General features: G+C 39.3%; 1 protein-coding gene across 2 annotated transcripts in view; it reads right to left on the bottom strand.

Annotated features, from left to right (window-relative positions):
• PTPRO (protein tyrosine phosphatase receptor type O) overlaps nt 1-13,854 on the bottom strand; it is a 242,162-nt gene extending 228,308 nt beyond the window's left edge. Inside the window, exon 1 of one of the 2 annotated variants that reach the window (XM_023256797.2) lies at nt 13,418-13,854. In XM_023256797.2, the coding sequence (XP_023112565.1) occupies nt 13,418-13,492 (75 nt within the window). In that variant the 5' untranslated portion in view covers nt 13,493-13,854. The remainder of the gene's footprint in view (nt 1-13,417) is intronic. The other variant, XM_023256798.2, reaches the window with a different exon arrangement.
• Nucleotides 13,855-17,670: the final 3,816 nt, after the last annotated feature.

The raw sequence follows: 17,670 nt of genomic DNA, 5'->3' as shown, positions 1-17,670 counted from the left end.
AACGTGGAGCACCTCTAAAGAATGGCTGATTTTTAGAAGATTTAACAGTTACAGCTAATTAAAAAGAAGCAACTGATAAGCTGTTTTTAGGACTAAGTCCATAATACTTAATTCTAAGCCCATGAAATCATCTTGGCACAGTTTTGACAACAACAGAATCTCAATATTACAAATCCCAAGTACCTAACCATTTTGAGTGAGGCCTGTAGTCATTTCCGAGAGACTAATTAAAAAGTATAAATTAGTTAGGGGAAACCGTAGAGGAATTTCTCCATGATGATGAAAAAAAATGAACTTGGCCATATCTCATCACTATATTTATATGTAAATAACTCTGTTGTACCCATACGTTTCATACATGTATAAAGGATTTTTCTATAATCCTTTAAAGGAGGACCACATGACTCACTGTTTAATAATACATTACAGACAACATATAATTCCCTTGGCTTTTTATTATTCACCTTATTAATCAACTTATTCAGAAACATAAGCCAATTTTTCTTCTTAGATAAAATCTAGGAATTTTAAGTACATCCAAGTAATAAGGCATTTCTTATGATAATGGTGTTGGCACTTATTGTAAATATGATGCTTTTACTTTGTGGTATTTGGCAAGAACACTCCAATTTTATGACTGCACTTTAGTTTTTAGCACAATGTCAAAGTAAATAGAAATGCTATAGCAATATTACTAGGGTGTCTATTTTATGGAGCACCAACTTGACTTTAAGAGGAAATTCCTGGTTACCAAGAGAGAGGATGATGTAGTCTAATTAGTCTAATTCTGACATAGCCACTCAGAGACAAAAAGAGAACCTTATAAATCTGTTTTTGAAGATTTCCAGAAACCTTGATTTGATATTAAAAAAAGATCATTAAACTTAAGGAAAATAATTTGTTAATCACAGAACTGTGGTTAATAGCCATGCATGTGAATATATCTATATTTGATCACAATTTTCTTCTCTTTTTGGTTCTAAGGGATATATTAATTTATCAACCAACAAAACAAAATTAAGGTAATAGAAAAAAATTACAACTAGCCCAAACTTTCACACTTTACCAGCACAGTAGTAGACCAGCACAGTGAATGGTAGACTATATATACTTAGATATAGATTGGTATATGACTGATGTAACACCTTTCGATTCTCTAGTGACACACTGATTTATAGAAGTAATAGCATTTGTTTTAATCATGCTTCTGGTATTTTTGTCATTTGAAAATCTTGAAAATCCAGGGTCTTGGTGTGTATATACTAACATTTTAATGAACAAAGCACTAATTTACTCAATCAGCTCAACCAATTGTTTATATTGGGATAATGAAATACTTATTATCTAGTATTTCAACTGAGTATGAAAATTACCATCTTTTTCTATATAAAATTACATGTTGGGACCTTATACAGGAAAGGACATCCATTTTCTAAAATCCATTTAAAATTTTTTCTATGAAGTACTCCTATGCATTCAAAAATATCATTTTTAGGGGTAAAAAATCATACATTTTAAGTATTAAAGAAAAATAATAATTTGTCATCTAGCTTCAGTTAGTTACACAAGTTTCTGAAAATGAGTTTAGAGGTCCAGAGCCAATCTGAGTACATCAACATGCTTGGTGAGAGGAAAATGAGGAAAAATTATTTATAAAATTCTTTTAATGTTGATATTTTCAAACTGTAAAGCCAAGAAAGAACACACTCTCCACACTGTTTTTCAGAAATACTACTTGGCAATGAGAAAGAAGGAAATCATGCCATTTGCGGCAACGTGGATGGAACTGGAAGGTAGTACGCTGAGTGAAATACGTCAGTCGAAGAAGGACAGATATCATATGTTTTCACTCATATGTGGATCTTGAGAAACTTACCAGAAGACCGTAGGGGAAGGGAAGGGGGAAAAAATAGTTACAAAGAGGGAGGGAGGCAAACCATAGAAGACTCTTAAATACAAAGAGCAAGCTAAGGGTGGATGTGGGGGTGGAGGAGGGGGGGGAAATGGGTGATGGGCACTGAGAAGGGCATTTGTTGGGATGAGCACCGGGTGTTGCATGTAAGCGACGAACCACAGGAATCTACCCAAAAACCAAGAGCACAGTTTACACACCGTATGTTAGCCAATTTAACAATAAATTATATTTTTAAAAAAAGAACACATTCTTAGATTTCAAGAGTTCAGAAATAACTTTGTTTTAGAAGTCAAAGTAAATTATACACAGTTAATGAATAAGATAGAGAATAAGTGATAAAAAAAAATCCGTTTTTACTTCACTACAAATGAGAATTGATCACACAAGAGAACCCATCTGTTGCTTGGCCACACATCATTTGTCCTTCCTTGGCAGTTTATTCTGACCCAAGAAAATAGCAAGAACAAAATAGGTGAGCAACCTCATCCTGATGCCTAAAAAAGTTCATTTTCACTTATAATAAGGTCTCTGCTTTCTTCACAAGATCAACAAAGCAGCATTTCCAGACCATCTCCTCATTCTGATTCCCCTCACGGTGCCAGGAACCACCCGCCTGACAGATTCTCCCTCCTAGTTCACGGGGTTGCGCGGCAGCCCCGTCCCTGCGCTGGCACGCCTGCATCCAGCTCATCCTCTTGAGTCTGTCCCAGCGCTGCTGCCTGACCTTTCTCACCCCATGTACTCATGCAACATTCATTCATTTATTCAACAAGTATTCACGGAGCATCTCCCATGGTCCAGGTGCTCTTCTAGCAGCTGGGGATACAGCAGGGAACAAAGTGGATAAAGTCCTTGCTCTCATGGAACTTACAAGCATTCCAAAGGAGGATCAAGTAATAAAAAACTCACCACGTGGTGAGTGATACATTCTCTGAAGAAAATAAATCCGGGTAAAAGTGGTAAAATTTTAGAGTGACGGGGTGATTTTAGATTGACTGTTGACAAAAGACATATTGAGGAAATGCCCTTTGAACAGAGATTGGAATAAAATAAAATCTGCATTTATAAAATGCTTATAATGTACCAAGTATTTTTCTCATGCTAACACTCTCAAACCGATATCATGGTTCATCCTGGGGCCCTACTGGGGAAGAACGAGAATTGCCTTCTACCCAACTAGCTGTCGTGGCCACAAAAGAGAAGAACGGGCAACAGGCAGAAAATCTGGGCTAGTGTAAACTGTGAAAGTGGTATGATGGGCGGCTGAGGACAGGACAGAGAGATGACAAGCTTCTCACATGTGATCTTTATAACCTGTCAGGTCTGTTGACAAGCAGTTATTCAGAGCACGCAAGAAAGCGGGAACAGTCCCAACACAGTGCTCAACTCAAGTGAAATGGAGATAGTAGCAATGTGTGAAAGCTACCACCAGAAACAGCTCATCCCCAAACCAAACTAACCAAACAACAAAACAGGTGCTGAGAAGGGGAGCAGCCACCTCTTGCCTGAGAGTGATTTCACCGTTTAAAACCAATGGTCACAGGGGTGCGAGGGTGGCTCAGTCGGCCGTACATCCAACTTCACTCAGGTCATGATCTCATGGTTCCAGCCCCATGTTGCACTCTGTGCTGACAGCTTGGAGCCTGGAGCCTGTTTCGGATTCTCTCTCCCCCCACCCCCCTCTGCCCTGCCCCCACTTGCACTCTGTATCTCTGTCTCTCAAAAATAAATAAACAGTAAAAAAAATTTTTAACCAATTGGCAGTAATCTTAGAGACAAATAATACTGAATAAAATATATTGTTCTCTCAAGTTATATAGTAAGATGATTATATTAGAAAATAGGGTCAAAATGATTTTTTCATTTTTCAATAGCCAAAAGCCAAAGAACCTTTTTTGTATACACAGTTACCAAAACTGGAGTTAGCACAATCCGCAAAATAAGGAGAATATGTACATTTGTTTTCTGCTAAGACAGTTTCTTGAACATCAGTCCTTGATAAGAAAGTTGGGAATGGTTACTTTCCTTCATGCAAAGTCTTCTGATTCTGCGATTTAAATTATAAAGGATCTTGCTGCTGTGTTTTTTTTTATCATTAAAGTTAAATTTCTCATTTACAAAAAAGATAAAGGAATAAAAAGAAGTGTCTAGTGTACAAGCACAGATATTGTTTCTTAGAGTGCAATCACATGTATTCCCACGAAGTATTTTTACAAAATGGGTTCTACAATCAAACTTGGGAAATGCTACATGCTAGATCTCCCTTCTGGAAAGCACAATGCATATTAACATACTAAGTGTTCTGAGAAGTCCTGGTACAAAAAAATAAGAGTAAATGAATAAGTAATAGTTTAAACAAAGTTAAATTGATTATTTCCAAGATTCATGTTACCACAGAAGTGTTTAGTTTTAATAACATCTTTGACATTGGAAGTCTCTCATGTTCCATGACGCATATTCTGGAAGATGTGGCTCTATACACATTCTTATTGTTCTACCTCTTTGATTTTGCTTTAGCTACCTCTTGCCTTCCTATCCTATCTCTTGCCTTCTCTTTTTGTTTTTGTACAGAACACTTATTGAGTGCTTACTGTATTCTAAGGCACTTTTTAAAGTACGTTATGGCCATCTCACCTATTCCTGCCTGACAAGTATTCTCTGACATAAGTGCAACAGATTGCCAAAGGGGCACCACACAAGTGAAATAACTTTTCTCCACATCCAGCTTGTTGGTAAGTGGCATAGCCAAGGAAGCCAAAATCGAAATCAGGTCTCTCTGACCTGATGCCTATGCTCTTAACAAATAAGTGCCTGGTTCTCTATTCCTCAGCTCTTCCCAAGCTTCATGGAGACCAATGGCTACCTATTTTCCAGTCCAAAGATATTTTCCAGATCTTAGCTTATGGGACCTTTCTGTTGTGTTTGATGTTGTTGGCCGATCCTTCCCCCTTGAAATTTCCTAGACTCCAAATTTCCTTGATTTGACATTCCTCTTACACCTCTCTGGATGTTTCTTCTTCATCTTCTTAAGTTCCTTATTAAATGTTAGTGCTCCTCAAGGCCCATCCTGGCCCACTGCCCTTCTCTACTTTTCTCTCTGCTGGGACATCCCCATTCACATCTCCAGGCTTGCCATCGCCCCTGGACATCAGACTCATATCTAATAATACTCTTGTGGTTTTTTGGCACTTCAAACTCAAGAGATCTTCCACTAAATTCGTCATGTCCTATATATCAGTCAAGGCCCCAGTAGGGCACTCAGGGGAAATCCTAGAGAGTTTAATTAAAGGACGATTAATAAAGGTGTGGAGCAGGAACAATGGTACTAAGCATGATAGGGAAGGGGGTAAACCGATCTGGAGGAGTACACATTCTTAAAACTGCAATATTTCAGGCAAAGGTGTCAGTTATCTGGAAGTTAGCATGAAAATTACCCTCTCCCCGGTTCCCCACATCTAACCAGTCTTGTCAATTTAGCTGCTTTTAACATTGCCTCCTTACTTTTAGTTTCTTTTCCCATCACCCTAGGGTCACCATTTGTCATCTCTTAATTGGACCATTATAATAACCTCCTAGTAGTTCAACTGCTTCCGGGCCCACTTCACCTTTGGGATAACCTTTCTTATAGCCAAAGACTCTTTCTGAACTACAAATCTTGCTCTACTAAGCCTGGCTCAACCCTTCAATGATCATCTTCACCTAGAAAATAAAGATCCTACTTTTTTAGCACAGCCTATAGGAGTCTCCCTGATCTGGAATCTATCCCCTCCCTTCCTTTTATGCACGCTTGTATTTTCCTAAACTCTGCCATGCTTGCATTCTTTTTTCAATAGTGGGCCTTTGCTCATGCAGTTTTCTCTGTCTATATGTCCATATTTTTAAACCTAACTCAGGCTCAGCTCAGGTATCATCTTTTAAGAAATCATTTCCCAAACCACGGGATATAGTCTCTCCTGTAGCATATTAACATAGTTTTTTTAAACTATGTTAACGTAGTTTTCTATTAACATAGTTTTCTCTATTAAACAAACAAAAACTTCACTAAATGTTAATGGCATTTTCTTTTATGTCTATTTTCCCACTGTATCATTTGTGAAGATTCAACTGACTATTGTCCATTCCTGTACCTACAACATCTGGTACAATTCCTGGCACACAATAAATATTCAATCACTGTTTGATTAACTGAATGGAATGGACAGCAAATCATTATCCTGGAATCAGAAAGACAGACTTAGTATTGAAGAAGAAAAGTAACTTCTTAATGTGACCATTCTGGCTTTGGGGAAAGACTGGTTAGCCAGAAGAGTTTATAGGATACTCTTTCAAGGAAGCTACATGACAGGGAGAGATTAACCAGAAGTTACAGCCAGGATCACAAGCCAGTAATGCTAGAGTTAATCAAAATCGAATCCTGATTCAGAAAGTAGGGTAGAAGAAGTTAGGAATCAGAACTCAGATCAGACCAAATATGGAAAGGGCACTGCAGATTCTGTGGAATTCTCTAACATCTGGTTTGCACATGCCAATCACAAGCTCCTATGAGAGGAACCAAGAGGGAATCAAAATCAAGTTCAGCACACAGGGCTATAGTTGGTCTCTGATATGGGTTAAGAGTAAAGGGAACAAGGGACAGAAATGTCTCTGTGCATCACTTGGTCAATAGGAGGCCATAAAGAAAGAAAAGGATTAAGGACCTGGTAGACCCATGATATTTTCTCACACACAAATAATCTATTATAAAAAAGTAGGTGTGCAGAAAGAAAACAAACAAACACAAAGCTTCTGTTACCTGAAAAACAGTTAAATGAGGTGATACAGAAAAAGGGAAACATCTGTCATGTACATCACATACACATTAGTGTTATGAAATACAATTCTGATTTTGGACCCCTACATTGCAGATAAATGCTTTTTATTTGTTTAGTAAAGTTACAAAAATTAGCAGGTTCATTTGGTTTTAATTCACTTTATGATAAAACCAGTTTTTGTTAGAAAAATGAACTGCACAGCATTCCTATTTAGGAAGAGTGGGAAACCAAATAAATGAAGAGTACTCAATAAGAAATTTATTTGCATATAAATAGAAGGATGGCAATACATTTGTTTTCATCAAACTTCCTTTGCATTTGATTTCCTAATTTTCCCTATATTAATTTCCTTACAAAAATCACCATGAATATTTATAATTTTTAATACAATTCTCAAACTCAGAGTCCTATTGTCAGTTCTGATTCTGTTTCTGAAGTATTTTCCCAAGCAACTATCATTTTTCTCTCTTTCATCTCAATTTCCTGACAAAAAAGGAAAGGAAAAATCTTCCTTACCAAGAAACCTCTACAACTTTGTTTCGAACATCCTCTGTTTGTTGGTTCTACTATATTCAGGAGTAAAAGGAGTTGGCCTTTTAGGTAACTAGAATGTCTAGGAAAGCAGACATCTTTCATTGGAGAATTAGATTTTAAATGAAAGAGTTGAGAACGGTTTTCTGACACAAGGATAAAATATGGTTGTACTTATAGAAATAAATTTGAAGGCACCATGTTCAGAGGAAAAAAAAAAAAACAGCCTAAGGATCAGTGCTCTGGAGCCCAAGGACAAGCTTGTGAAAGGACAAACTTAGTAATTAGGAATAATTAGTGACTGTAGATTACAAGAGAGGTGCTTAATGAGGTTATTTACATATTGCCCTGATGAGCTGGTGGAAGCACTATGGCACCTGTTGGAGCCAATAGCACCAGGAGAGATGAGGATACGAGTCTTTGTATCTGCCTCTAGCTTCATCCCAACCCGTTCACCCCCTGGCTCATTCCACTTGTGCCACGTCAGCCTTGTTTTGCTTCTTCAAATAAAGGACACAGGTGCACAAAGAAGTCTCTCACATATTTATTTAAGCAGAAAGAGCTAATACCAATGGATCTTTGAGGCCATGACATAAGAGTTCTTTAAGGCTTTGAGTTATGCTCTTGGATTAAACACCACCATAAATAGAACCAAGACTGGGGTGTAGGAAAGGCTTCATCTCTCTCAAGAGCAATGTTATGGCAAAAATTAGAGTGGTTTCTATTAGAAGAATGCAGAAATCTTTGTCAGCTCTAGCTGGTAGTGGTCACAGAAGAATGATGATATGGAAGAGGAAGCAAGAATATGACTTGCAGAGCTGGCTGGATGTTGGCTGAAGCTGCAGGTCACATGTAGAGGTAACGAAAGCGATTTCTTCTATTATTTCAACTTTGCTTTTATATAGATGATAGCAAATGCAGTGGAGGTAACACTGGTGAATAAATGAACAATCAACAGTGCTGCATTTTTGGAAAAAAAATAACACCTTGGTATTTTGATTCATAATCTTAAAGAGTTCTTGATATGAGGAACTGGTAACTTTTTATTATTTTTTACTGTAATGACTGCAATGTAATTATAATGATTTAATTCACAAAATGATAATTTTCTCATGTTTTCCTTAAAGATGTGTTCACAAATCAATATGATGGTATTTAACACTTTTCTGTCAGAAACTATATAATGCTGAAAATTGAAATTCTGTTTATTAAGCTTCTATCATTTGCCTAATTCCACATACTAAACACAGTGGGAGACAAAAAATTGCAATATACTTTCCTTTATTTCAAAAATAAACGTAGGGGCGCCTGGGTGGCTGGGTCAGTTAAGCGTTGGCTTTGGCTCAGGTCATGATCTCACAGTTGGTCGGTTCAAACTCCATGTCAAGCTCTGTGCTGACAGCTCAGAGCCTGGATCCTGCTTCAGATTAGTGTCTCCCTCTCTTTCTGCCCCTCCCCTACTCACATTCTGTCTCTCTCTCTCTCTCTCTCTCTCAAATAAACATTAAAAATTAAAAAGAAAACAAAAGTAAATGTATTTGGAGCAATAAAATGAACATACTAAGTGCTTTCTAGTGAAGCTCATCACTGCAGTGTGGCTATGCTTCTGAAAGTGCAGCACTGAAACTGTGTACCTGAAGGCATTAAATTAGGAAGAAAATGAAAAATACCTATGGTCATTCCTGTTAAGCCTTCTCTTGTGCCACACTGCTGCCAATCACATTGGCTTAAATAGGTGCACCAACTGTATCCAACACCAAAAGTCCTTTGCAAACCCTCAAGACTCAAGTTGGAATTATATTCATAAAACTCAAGAGTCAATGTGCTTATAAGTTTAAATAACTTTAAGTTGGACATTTAGATGCTAGAAATAGTGCCACATTTAAAATTAAAGTGCAAGGGTGCCTGGATGTTAGTTAAGTATCCAACTTTCGCTCAGATCATGGGTCAAGCCCTGCATCAGTCTCTGTGCTGACAGCTCGGAGCCCAGAACCTCCTTCAGATTCTATGGTTCCCTCTCTCTCTGTCTCTCCCCTGCTCATGTTCTGTCTTTCTCTCTCACAAAAATAAATACAACATTAAGTTTTTTAAATAATAAAATTAAAAATAAATAAATAAATAAAGTACAAAAAGGGGTGCCTGGGTGGCTCAGCCGGTTAAGTTTCTGGCTGTTGATTTCTGTTCAGGTCATGACCTCATGGTTTGTAAGATCGAGCCCTGCACTGGGCTCTGCACTGACAGCACAGAGCCTCCTTGGGATTCTGTCTCTCTCTCTCTCTCTCTCTCTCTCTCTCTCTGCCCCTCCCCTGCTTGTGCTCTATCTCTCTCACACACAAAATAAACAAATAAACATGAAAAACAATTTTTTAAAAAGTACAATTCTTACATTGTTTTTAATCACTTATGCCTACAGATGTGCATTTTCTTATGGGCCAAAATGAGGCAGGGGTATGGTGTGGATTTTTTATTCCTTAAGGTAACAATAATCTGTCACGCAACAAAGAACAAAGGCAAACATGTGGACAGTTGGAAGGATTACCCAATCCCCAGTAGAAGCCCTGCCCGGTGAACCTTCTCCAACTTACTGGCGATGTCATATGCGAAAGAGTTTCTCTAAAAGGTTGGCCACAACATTTATCAAAGGAGTCGATTGACAGAGGAGTTAATGACAGCAAACTTCATTGCGAGGAGAGTGGTTCAAGCTGACATTATAGTTCATCTGCTAATGTTGTATAATATAGAATGTGAATGAAACCTCCATGAGGAAGTGAAAATTATTTCGTGTGTGTGTCTGTGTGCATGTGTGTGTGTGTGTGTGTGTGTGTGTGTGTGTGTGTGTCTGTGTAAGAGAGAGAGAGAGAGGGAGAGAGAGTCAAAGAAAGGGAAAGAGAGAGGGATGAGAAGAGGGGGAGAAAGAGAAAGAGGAAGAGAGAGAGAGAATGGTGGAGAAAGGCAGACAGACCTTGGAAAGTGGATATTTCTCCTAAATAGGAGTACTATGGCCAACATCATAACACTCATGTTTTATAGAATTAAACCTAAACCTCCTTCCAGAAAATATAATTAAGTCCTCTTTCAAATTTAATGTTCTTTAATTACATATCAGGTAAGAGCAGACACAGAGAAAAATATAGAGAGGAGGTTAAGTAAAGAAAGAAGGATTCATGCCAAGCCTATGAGTTTAGGGAAACATTCCACTTGACTACTAATGAGCACCATTTCAGGGAAGGCAGAATTTAAATTCCTATGATGTCATATTCTACAATTTGCATTTTAGTTGACAAAATACTGATATTGAGTGAACTGATACAGGAAGCAATTTTCAAGAAGAGGTTTAGTAAAGATAGGATAGGTGAGAGAAATTATATTGCCTTCCCTGGGAATTATGGGAAGATGCACAAGAAGGAGACTCATCAGATAAATACTCCATTTACATTCATATGTGGGTAGAAGATTTCCAGACTGGTAGTTCCCAGTATACTTGATAATAGAGTTCTACTTTTTTTTCTATTGTTATATACACCATCAATATTGATTATGAAATTTATTTTTTTAATTTCATAATTAACATTGTTTATGCAACACTAGTTGTGCAGATATTAGTCTTACAGCATACAGTGGATGATTTAGACAATCTGAGATGCCCGATTAAATGTTCCTATCATTTAGCTAGGGATAAGGAATGATGTACAAAGGCTTCCATGGCCAGGCTCATTTAGGCTACCTCAATGAAACTGGTTATAGCCAATCATACAGATTCAAATTTTTAGACTTCCCATCACTTATACCCAGTTGCTTGCTTCTGATTTGTGAAAAAGATAATACTATAAATCAAGCCTCATATTTTGGTTTCTCTAACTTTATCGCTTTTAAGAATTTTTATTCTTATATAGAAGACACTTCATGTGGAGTAGTGAAAGATTTGTTGACATAATGAGAGCTACAGAGATGTGGTTGAGGTTGGATAAATGTTTCTGACTCAGCACACAGAGCTTATCATTGGGATTCAATCAACAATCTGCTATTTAATAACGGAATTGTTTTCAGGACTACTTTACTGACACTTGTTCAAAACCTTGAAGGCAAATATATCTCCAAATTATAAAGAGATGATACGATATGCCCATTTTATCATGTAATATACTATTCCCAAATGTCAATGCATTATCCTTTGTGCCCAATTTAACACTGTGAACGTCTCTTTGTCAACTGTAACAGATTAAGCCTACTGAAATAGCATATATGAAGTCCCTGGAAGACTGACTGGCACCTGATGGGTATTCAGTATATATACATATAATTTTTTTCCTCTAATATACTTTATATTAAGACGACACAAAACCGCATTTACATAGTTGTCCCATTACAATATTTATTTAAATGACAAGCTTTATCAATGTATTTACTATGTGATGCAGTCAACCATAATTGACATCCACCTGCCAATGGGCAAAAATACACCTATTATGTGGAATAGGGTGAACCTCTACTACAGTCACTGAGACTACTGTTATGCCAACACTGACTGCATTTTCTCACATCTGTATCAGGTTTTGATTAGAAGTTTTGCCACATTTTGTCCATTTTAATTGCAGCGCTCCACCCCCGCTCTCAAACTCATCATTTGAACATTCCTGAAATTCTCACACGTTATGAAGAATTCAAATAAAAACCTGTGGTTATGCCAAAGGTTGGATTTGGGGCAGATGTCATACATGTAGGTCTTAGCTGTTACTTAGAAAAATGTGTGGTGATGCCATCTCCCGCTTGGGGTTCATGACAAGTGTTGCATAGACATAATAGTTATGACAGAATTTGACAAGTAGAAAAATTAATAGAAAGCTTAAATAAATCTAATACAATTGTGGGGTATGCTAAAAGAGCAATCTCCTAGAGTAAAAGCCTATGACCAAACTTATCATTTGCCAGATTTTAAATAAAACTATCATTTAAAACTTAAGAAAAATGTAAAAACATATTAAATATAACTTAAAATTTCATGTATTTACTCTGTTGCTTCTTCTCCTTGAAATTATTTTTTCCTATATTCCATTAAGAGCCATAAAAATATGGAATATTTAAAATTGATGCTTTTCTCAATCCATTGGTCCTATTCCACTGTCTCCTTGTCAAGCATTCATAATTAATGGTACACGTAAGCAAAAAGTGACTCTTTGGTAAGGAAACCTTTGCATCCATTAACGTTACATCCATTTCCAAGGTAGCAATCACGGTGGTGCTGAAAGGATAGCTCCCAGTCACCTGTGACCTACTTTGCCAGGAAGGGAAAAGGACTAATGAGGAAACGAAAAGCTAGACCCACTGAGGACACAAGTGGTAGACAATTACCTCACAACTCCACACTACTTTCCAAGCAAACATGTAGCTGAAATTTGTCTGAAAGATTTCATGCACAGCATAGTTACCAAAGTAGGATTTTTTTAAGCAGCCCCCTTCCTTCTCATTTTCCTCAAAATCACAGCCTAAAGCAGCAGAATCCAAAGAAAACTCGAAAAAGTTAATCACACAGATTTCTCTGCCACTTAAATTTAGAGATACCAGCCTTTGTAAATAAGGTGGGGGAAAGTCTAAAGACTTTGTAAGGGGAACGATGAGGTTGAAGACGAAGACCTGGGGAAAAGAGTTCTCTCCAGGCTCAAGTTGACTCTCTTTATTCAGAGAAAACCATGCTCACGAACCACCCCGGCAGTCCTTTGCGAACAGGGAGCTCAGCCCCAGGTGCATAGTTCCAGCAGAAAGTAAATTGAGACAAAGCAGCCGCACACACCGTTGGGGAGAGCACTGGAGTTGCAGTAGTGACCAGAGGGAAAAGTGACCTCATTTTGCCTGGTGAAACGCTACCTAACAAGCCCACCTTTGACGTGGTTACCAGCCGCGGTAAAGAAAAAAAAAAAAAAAAAAAAAGAGCACAAAGGGCGAAAGCTGGAGGGAGCAAAGTTGCCTGTTCTTCCACCCCATCCCTCAAAACCTCCGGGAACACGCACACGCAAGGACAACAAAGCTTGCGCCCGGCTGCACGACCGGCGCGTGCAGCGGCCCGGCCATCAAGCCCCCGAGATGGAGCCGGGGCGTCGGAGCGCGGACCCAGGCAGGACCGCCGGGGCAGGGGCGGGGTGGGGGGTGGGGGGCGCTCCCCTACCTTGAGTAGCACAAAGAGCCAGAGCAGAGGCAGGAGGCGGCGGCCGCCGCGCGTTCTCGCGGGCAGGTGCCCCATCACGGTGCCGACGGGGACCCGGGGGGTCCGCGGCGCGTGCGAGCTCCCCCGGCGGCGGCTCACAATGGCGAAGTGAGGCTGCCGCCTCAGACCGTGGGCGCCGAGGCTGTTCCCGGCGGGCGCATGCTGCCTTCCCAGTCCCTTTGCGCCTGCTTCCTTTCGTCTTCTGCGCCCGAGGTCCGCCAGGAACGTGCCAGGCGCTGCTGTTCTTTAACAGCTAAGGATGCAGAGGGTGGGGATTGAGGTGGGCGAGGCTCCGCCGCCGCCGCCGCCACCGAGGCTCCGAGGAGACGCGGGGTCCGCGTGGTGAGCGAGAGGCGGGGGCCCTGCACCCAGCCGGCCGCGGTCCTCCCGCAGCAGGATACTCTCAGTCTGGTCCGCGGGCTCATAAAGTGACAGCAGCCTCCCAGCCCTCCCACCGGGGTCCGCCTGCCGCCTCTTCTTGCTGGGCAACCCCCACTCCAGGCTCCGCCCCAACCCTTTCCACAGTCTCTGGGACTCGGGAGTTGTGCGGGGGTTTCCCTGACTCCTCTAGAGCAACTTGGGGAGCGGATCCCAGTCTCCTCTCAATCTTCCTACATCTGCTCTCAGTTGCTGTTGTAAAAGTACAGAAAGCACTCGGAGGGGAGCGGTGGTTGTGACTGGGGTCATGGAACGCGTGGTGCGTGCCTGTGTGTTTGATGGGGATGATTCCATTCTCTCCGTCCCACTCCTCCCCGGGAGGAAGTAGCACAATTAAATACATTATCCGTTTGAAATCAGTTCTTATATAAATTTCAAGGGCTGCCTTTTGATACCAAAGTCTGTCAGGTCGCCTGAAGTGGGGGAGGGGAGATCACAATATATTACGTATTTATAAACATATACTTTAAAAATGTGAAACTATTAAAGAAACTGTTGAACTTGTCCAGAATGGTTATAACTACCAGTGGGGAGTGGGGGGTGGGGGGTGGGGGAGAGAGTTCCGGGACAGAGGTGTGTAATTAAAAAACTGTAATGCTAGGAATCTTTGTGGTGATGAAACAGTTCTGTATCTTGATTGTGGTGGTGGTTACACAAATCTACCTAGGTAATAAAACTGCATATAGACGCAGGAGTGTTCGCCTCCGTTGGCGTGCACACATACAAGTGTCTGTACAACTGGTGAAATCTGAATTAGGACTGTGAACCGTACTAATGTCAGTTTCCTGATTTTATAATTATATAAAATGTTACCTTTGAAGAAAGCTGGGTGAAGGATAAACAGGACCTTCCCAGACTATTTTTTATTGAGATATAATTGACATATAGCATTGTATTAGTTTTAGGTATACCTCATAATGATTCAGTGTTTGTGCGTATTGTGAAATGATCACCCAAACAAGTCTAGTTAAAACTATCATCACAGATAGTTACAATGTTTTTTTCTTGTGAGCAGAACTAAGATCTACTCTTATAGCAACTTTCAAATATCCAGTACTAACTAAAGTCACCATCCTGTACCTTACATCCCCTGGACTTATTTATTTTGTAACTGAAAATTTGTAACCTTTGACCGCTTTCACAGCATTTGCTTCTTAACACATGTGAATTACTTGTGAGTAACTAATCTGTGACCTTTTAGAAGCTCAGGCAAGTATTTCCAAGCTGTGTATTTTCAAAGTATTTATATCCCTTTGGTGGTTATGTGTAGTTTTTGAAAAATGTCTGTCAAAATAAGTATGGAGTACACTATTCAAATATGAATCACTCCTTCTTATCATGTAAATGACCCTTGCTGTGCCTTGCCAGTGATAGAACTTCCTATTTGTCTTTGAGACATGCTTGGGCACCAGGAGACAGGCAAGGTGACCTTGGTTATGAATATAGAGAGTTTGTCTCAGACCCACCATTAGGGAGTAGTGACATGAAAAAGGATCCAGGGCTACGTTTACTTGACCTTTTGCTAGATAACTAATGACCAAATACTAATCACTTGGTTGGTATGTATATGTGTGTCTAAGAAAGGTTTAGATTGAATATATTTACATGTGTATGTTTGTGTACTAAATGGTCATATACATAAATATACAATAGTGGTTTGAATTTCCATGAAAATATTGTCTTTGGTGTCTTTTGTGCAAGTATCTTTTGTTGCCATGTTCTTCCCCCTTATATGCTCATTTTAGTGCCTTAATACCCTCTCTTTGTTGGCCTGGACCTTTTCTTTCCCTTGGGAAAATACTAACTGCTTCTCCCTCCCTCTGGATCAGACTCATGGGCTATCTGAAAATTTTATCCTTGGGACTGCACTCGTAGGGGCTTTGCTTTGATACATTTTCCTTTTAGTTTGAAGCTGCCGAAAGCAGCATTCTATTCCCAAATGTTTCTGAAAGTGGCACTGAAGTGATCTAATGTCTAGAACTAAAGACACGTTTAGACCAGCGACAAAATCATACTCACAGATTGCTAACAACTCTTTTGAATCAAATTTGATTTTAAGGTGGCCATGTTGTGGTTTGCTTATATACATAAATGTATTTATATGTGTGTGTACATGCATGTGAGTGTGTGTGTAGATACAGGGATATAGGCTTGGCTGGTGTATGTAGGGCAGCAAAAAGCAATTCTACTGATCATACAGTCATCTTGTAAATGCAAAAAGAACTTTAATAGTGAGGTACATTTTTACATAATAGTATTTGCTATGTTGTCTTTCTGGTTTTTTTTCATCACTTCTACCACAATTTGCTTAGCACTTATGTACATATGAATCACTTCTGGGGAACAATAGCAGTGAACAGAAAGCAGTAAAGCATTCTCCATTAAAGTATTAGTAATTAGCATTATTAATATTCCATTAAGTAACACTGTGATTAGATGGCCTGAAGACTGATGACATTATTTCATAATCACAGAAGATTTCCTCTCTGGAGAAGAGTATTTTACTTAGCTGTTGCTGGAAAAAAAAAAGTTTCATTTGTTTTTATTGCACTTAAAACAATAAGTCTTGGGAATCTTCCTAGGAGAGACTCCCGAGAAGGATGTGAATGTTGTATCACCAGCAGTGTGGGGGGTTTTCAATCCATAGAGCATGCAGAGTGTTTCTTTTAACTATTGACTGGTTTTCCAGTGCAATACTTCCAAAGTATGGTAAATCTTATTATGCTATTTTCAAGACTCCAAATCATCAAGAATGGCCATGGGCAATATATAGTGCAGGTGGTAATATGTGCTTTACCAGTTATTTCAAAATATTTGCTCTGATTTCATTATCATAACAGTACTCCCGGGTAAAGAATACAGAGATGGTTATCCCCAACTATTTTACCCCGAATGCTGCTTTTCCTGAAGAAAAGGTAAATGGACCAAACAGAATCTCTTATGTGCTCTAAGAGAGGCATTGAAAAATGAATGTGCACAAATTGAAATAAAATTCTGCTTCTTTTGGAAATACTAATAAGGCTGTTAATGAACAAGAGATTGGAAGATGCTTTTAAAAAAATCTGTCAGTCACTTTGTTTTTGTTAAGAACATCCATCTTGTGGCCCCTGGGTGGCTCAGTCGGTTAAGCGTCCGACTTCAGCTCAGGTCACGATCTCGCGGTCCGTGAGTTCAAGCCCCGCATCGGGCTCTGGGCTAATGGCTCAGAGCCTGAAGCCTGCTTCCGATTCTGTGTCTCCCTCTCTCTCTGCCCCTTCCCCATTCATGCTCTGTCTCTCTCAGTTCTCAAAAATAAATAAACGTTAAGAAAAAATTTTTTTTCAAAAAAGAACATCCATCTTTTCCTAAATATGTAAAAAATGTGCCGATGCCCATGTGTTCATATCTATCTCTTCTATAGCAAAGAAGCAGTAGCAGGCACGGAGAAAGAGCTGTAATCCCTATGAGAGGTTTAATGAGGAGTCAAATGGAACTCTGACTGTGCTGTTGCCAATGAAGTTCAATTCCGTTCTCCAGGGACCAACTCTAATGCAGTTCAGTGTGTTCAGTCCTGGCTTCCACTACTAAAATCGCCTACAAGGCTGTCAGCAGTTTTGGTAGCAGAGTTGTATTTATGGGAGTTGCTCAATGACAAATAGTTTACTTTATATAGAATGTAGGGGGAAAAAAGCTCAAGCCATTGATCTCCAGACTATATTCCACTTGAAAAGCACAGTAATAGCCATGCAATTGGCCATCCACATCTCACATATTACCAATTATTATAACATATGAAC

This window comes from Felis catus, chromosome B4 (genome assembly GCF_018350175.1).
Source record: "Felis catus isolate Fca126 chromosome B4, F.catus_Fca126_mat1.0, whole genome shotgun sequence".
NCBI lineage: Eukaryota > Metazoa > Chordata > Mammalia > Carnivora > Felidae > Felis > Felis catus.
The sequence above is the reverse complement of the archived record's forward strand: the minus strand, read 5'-3'. Positions and strand labels throughout refer to the sequence as shown.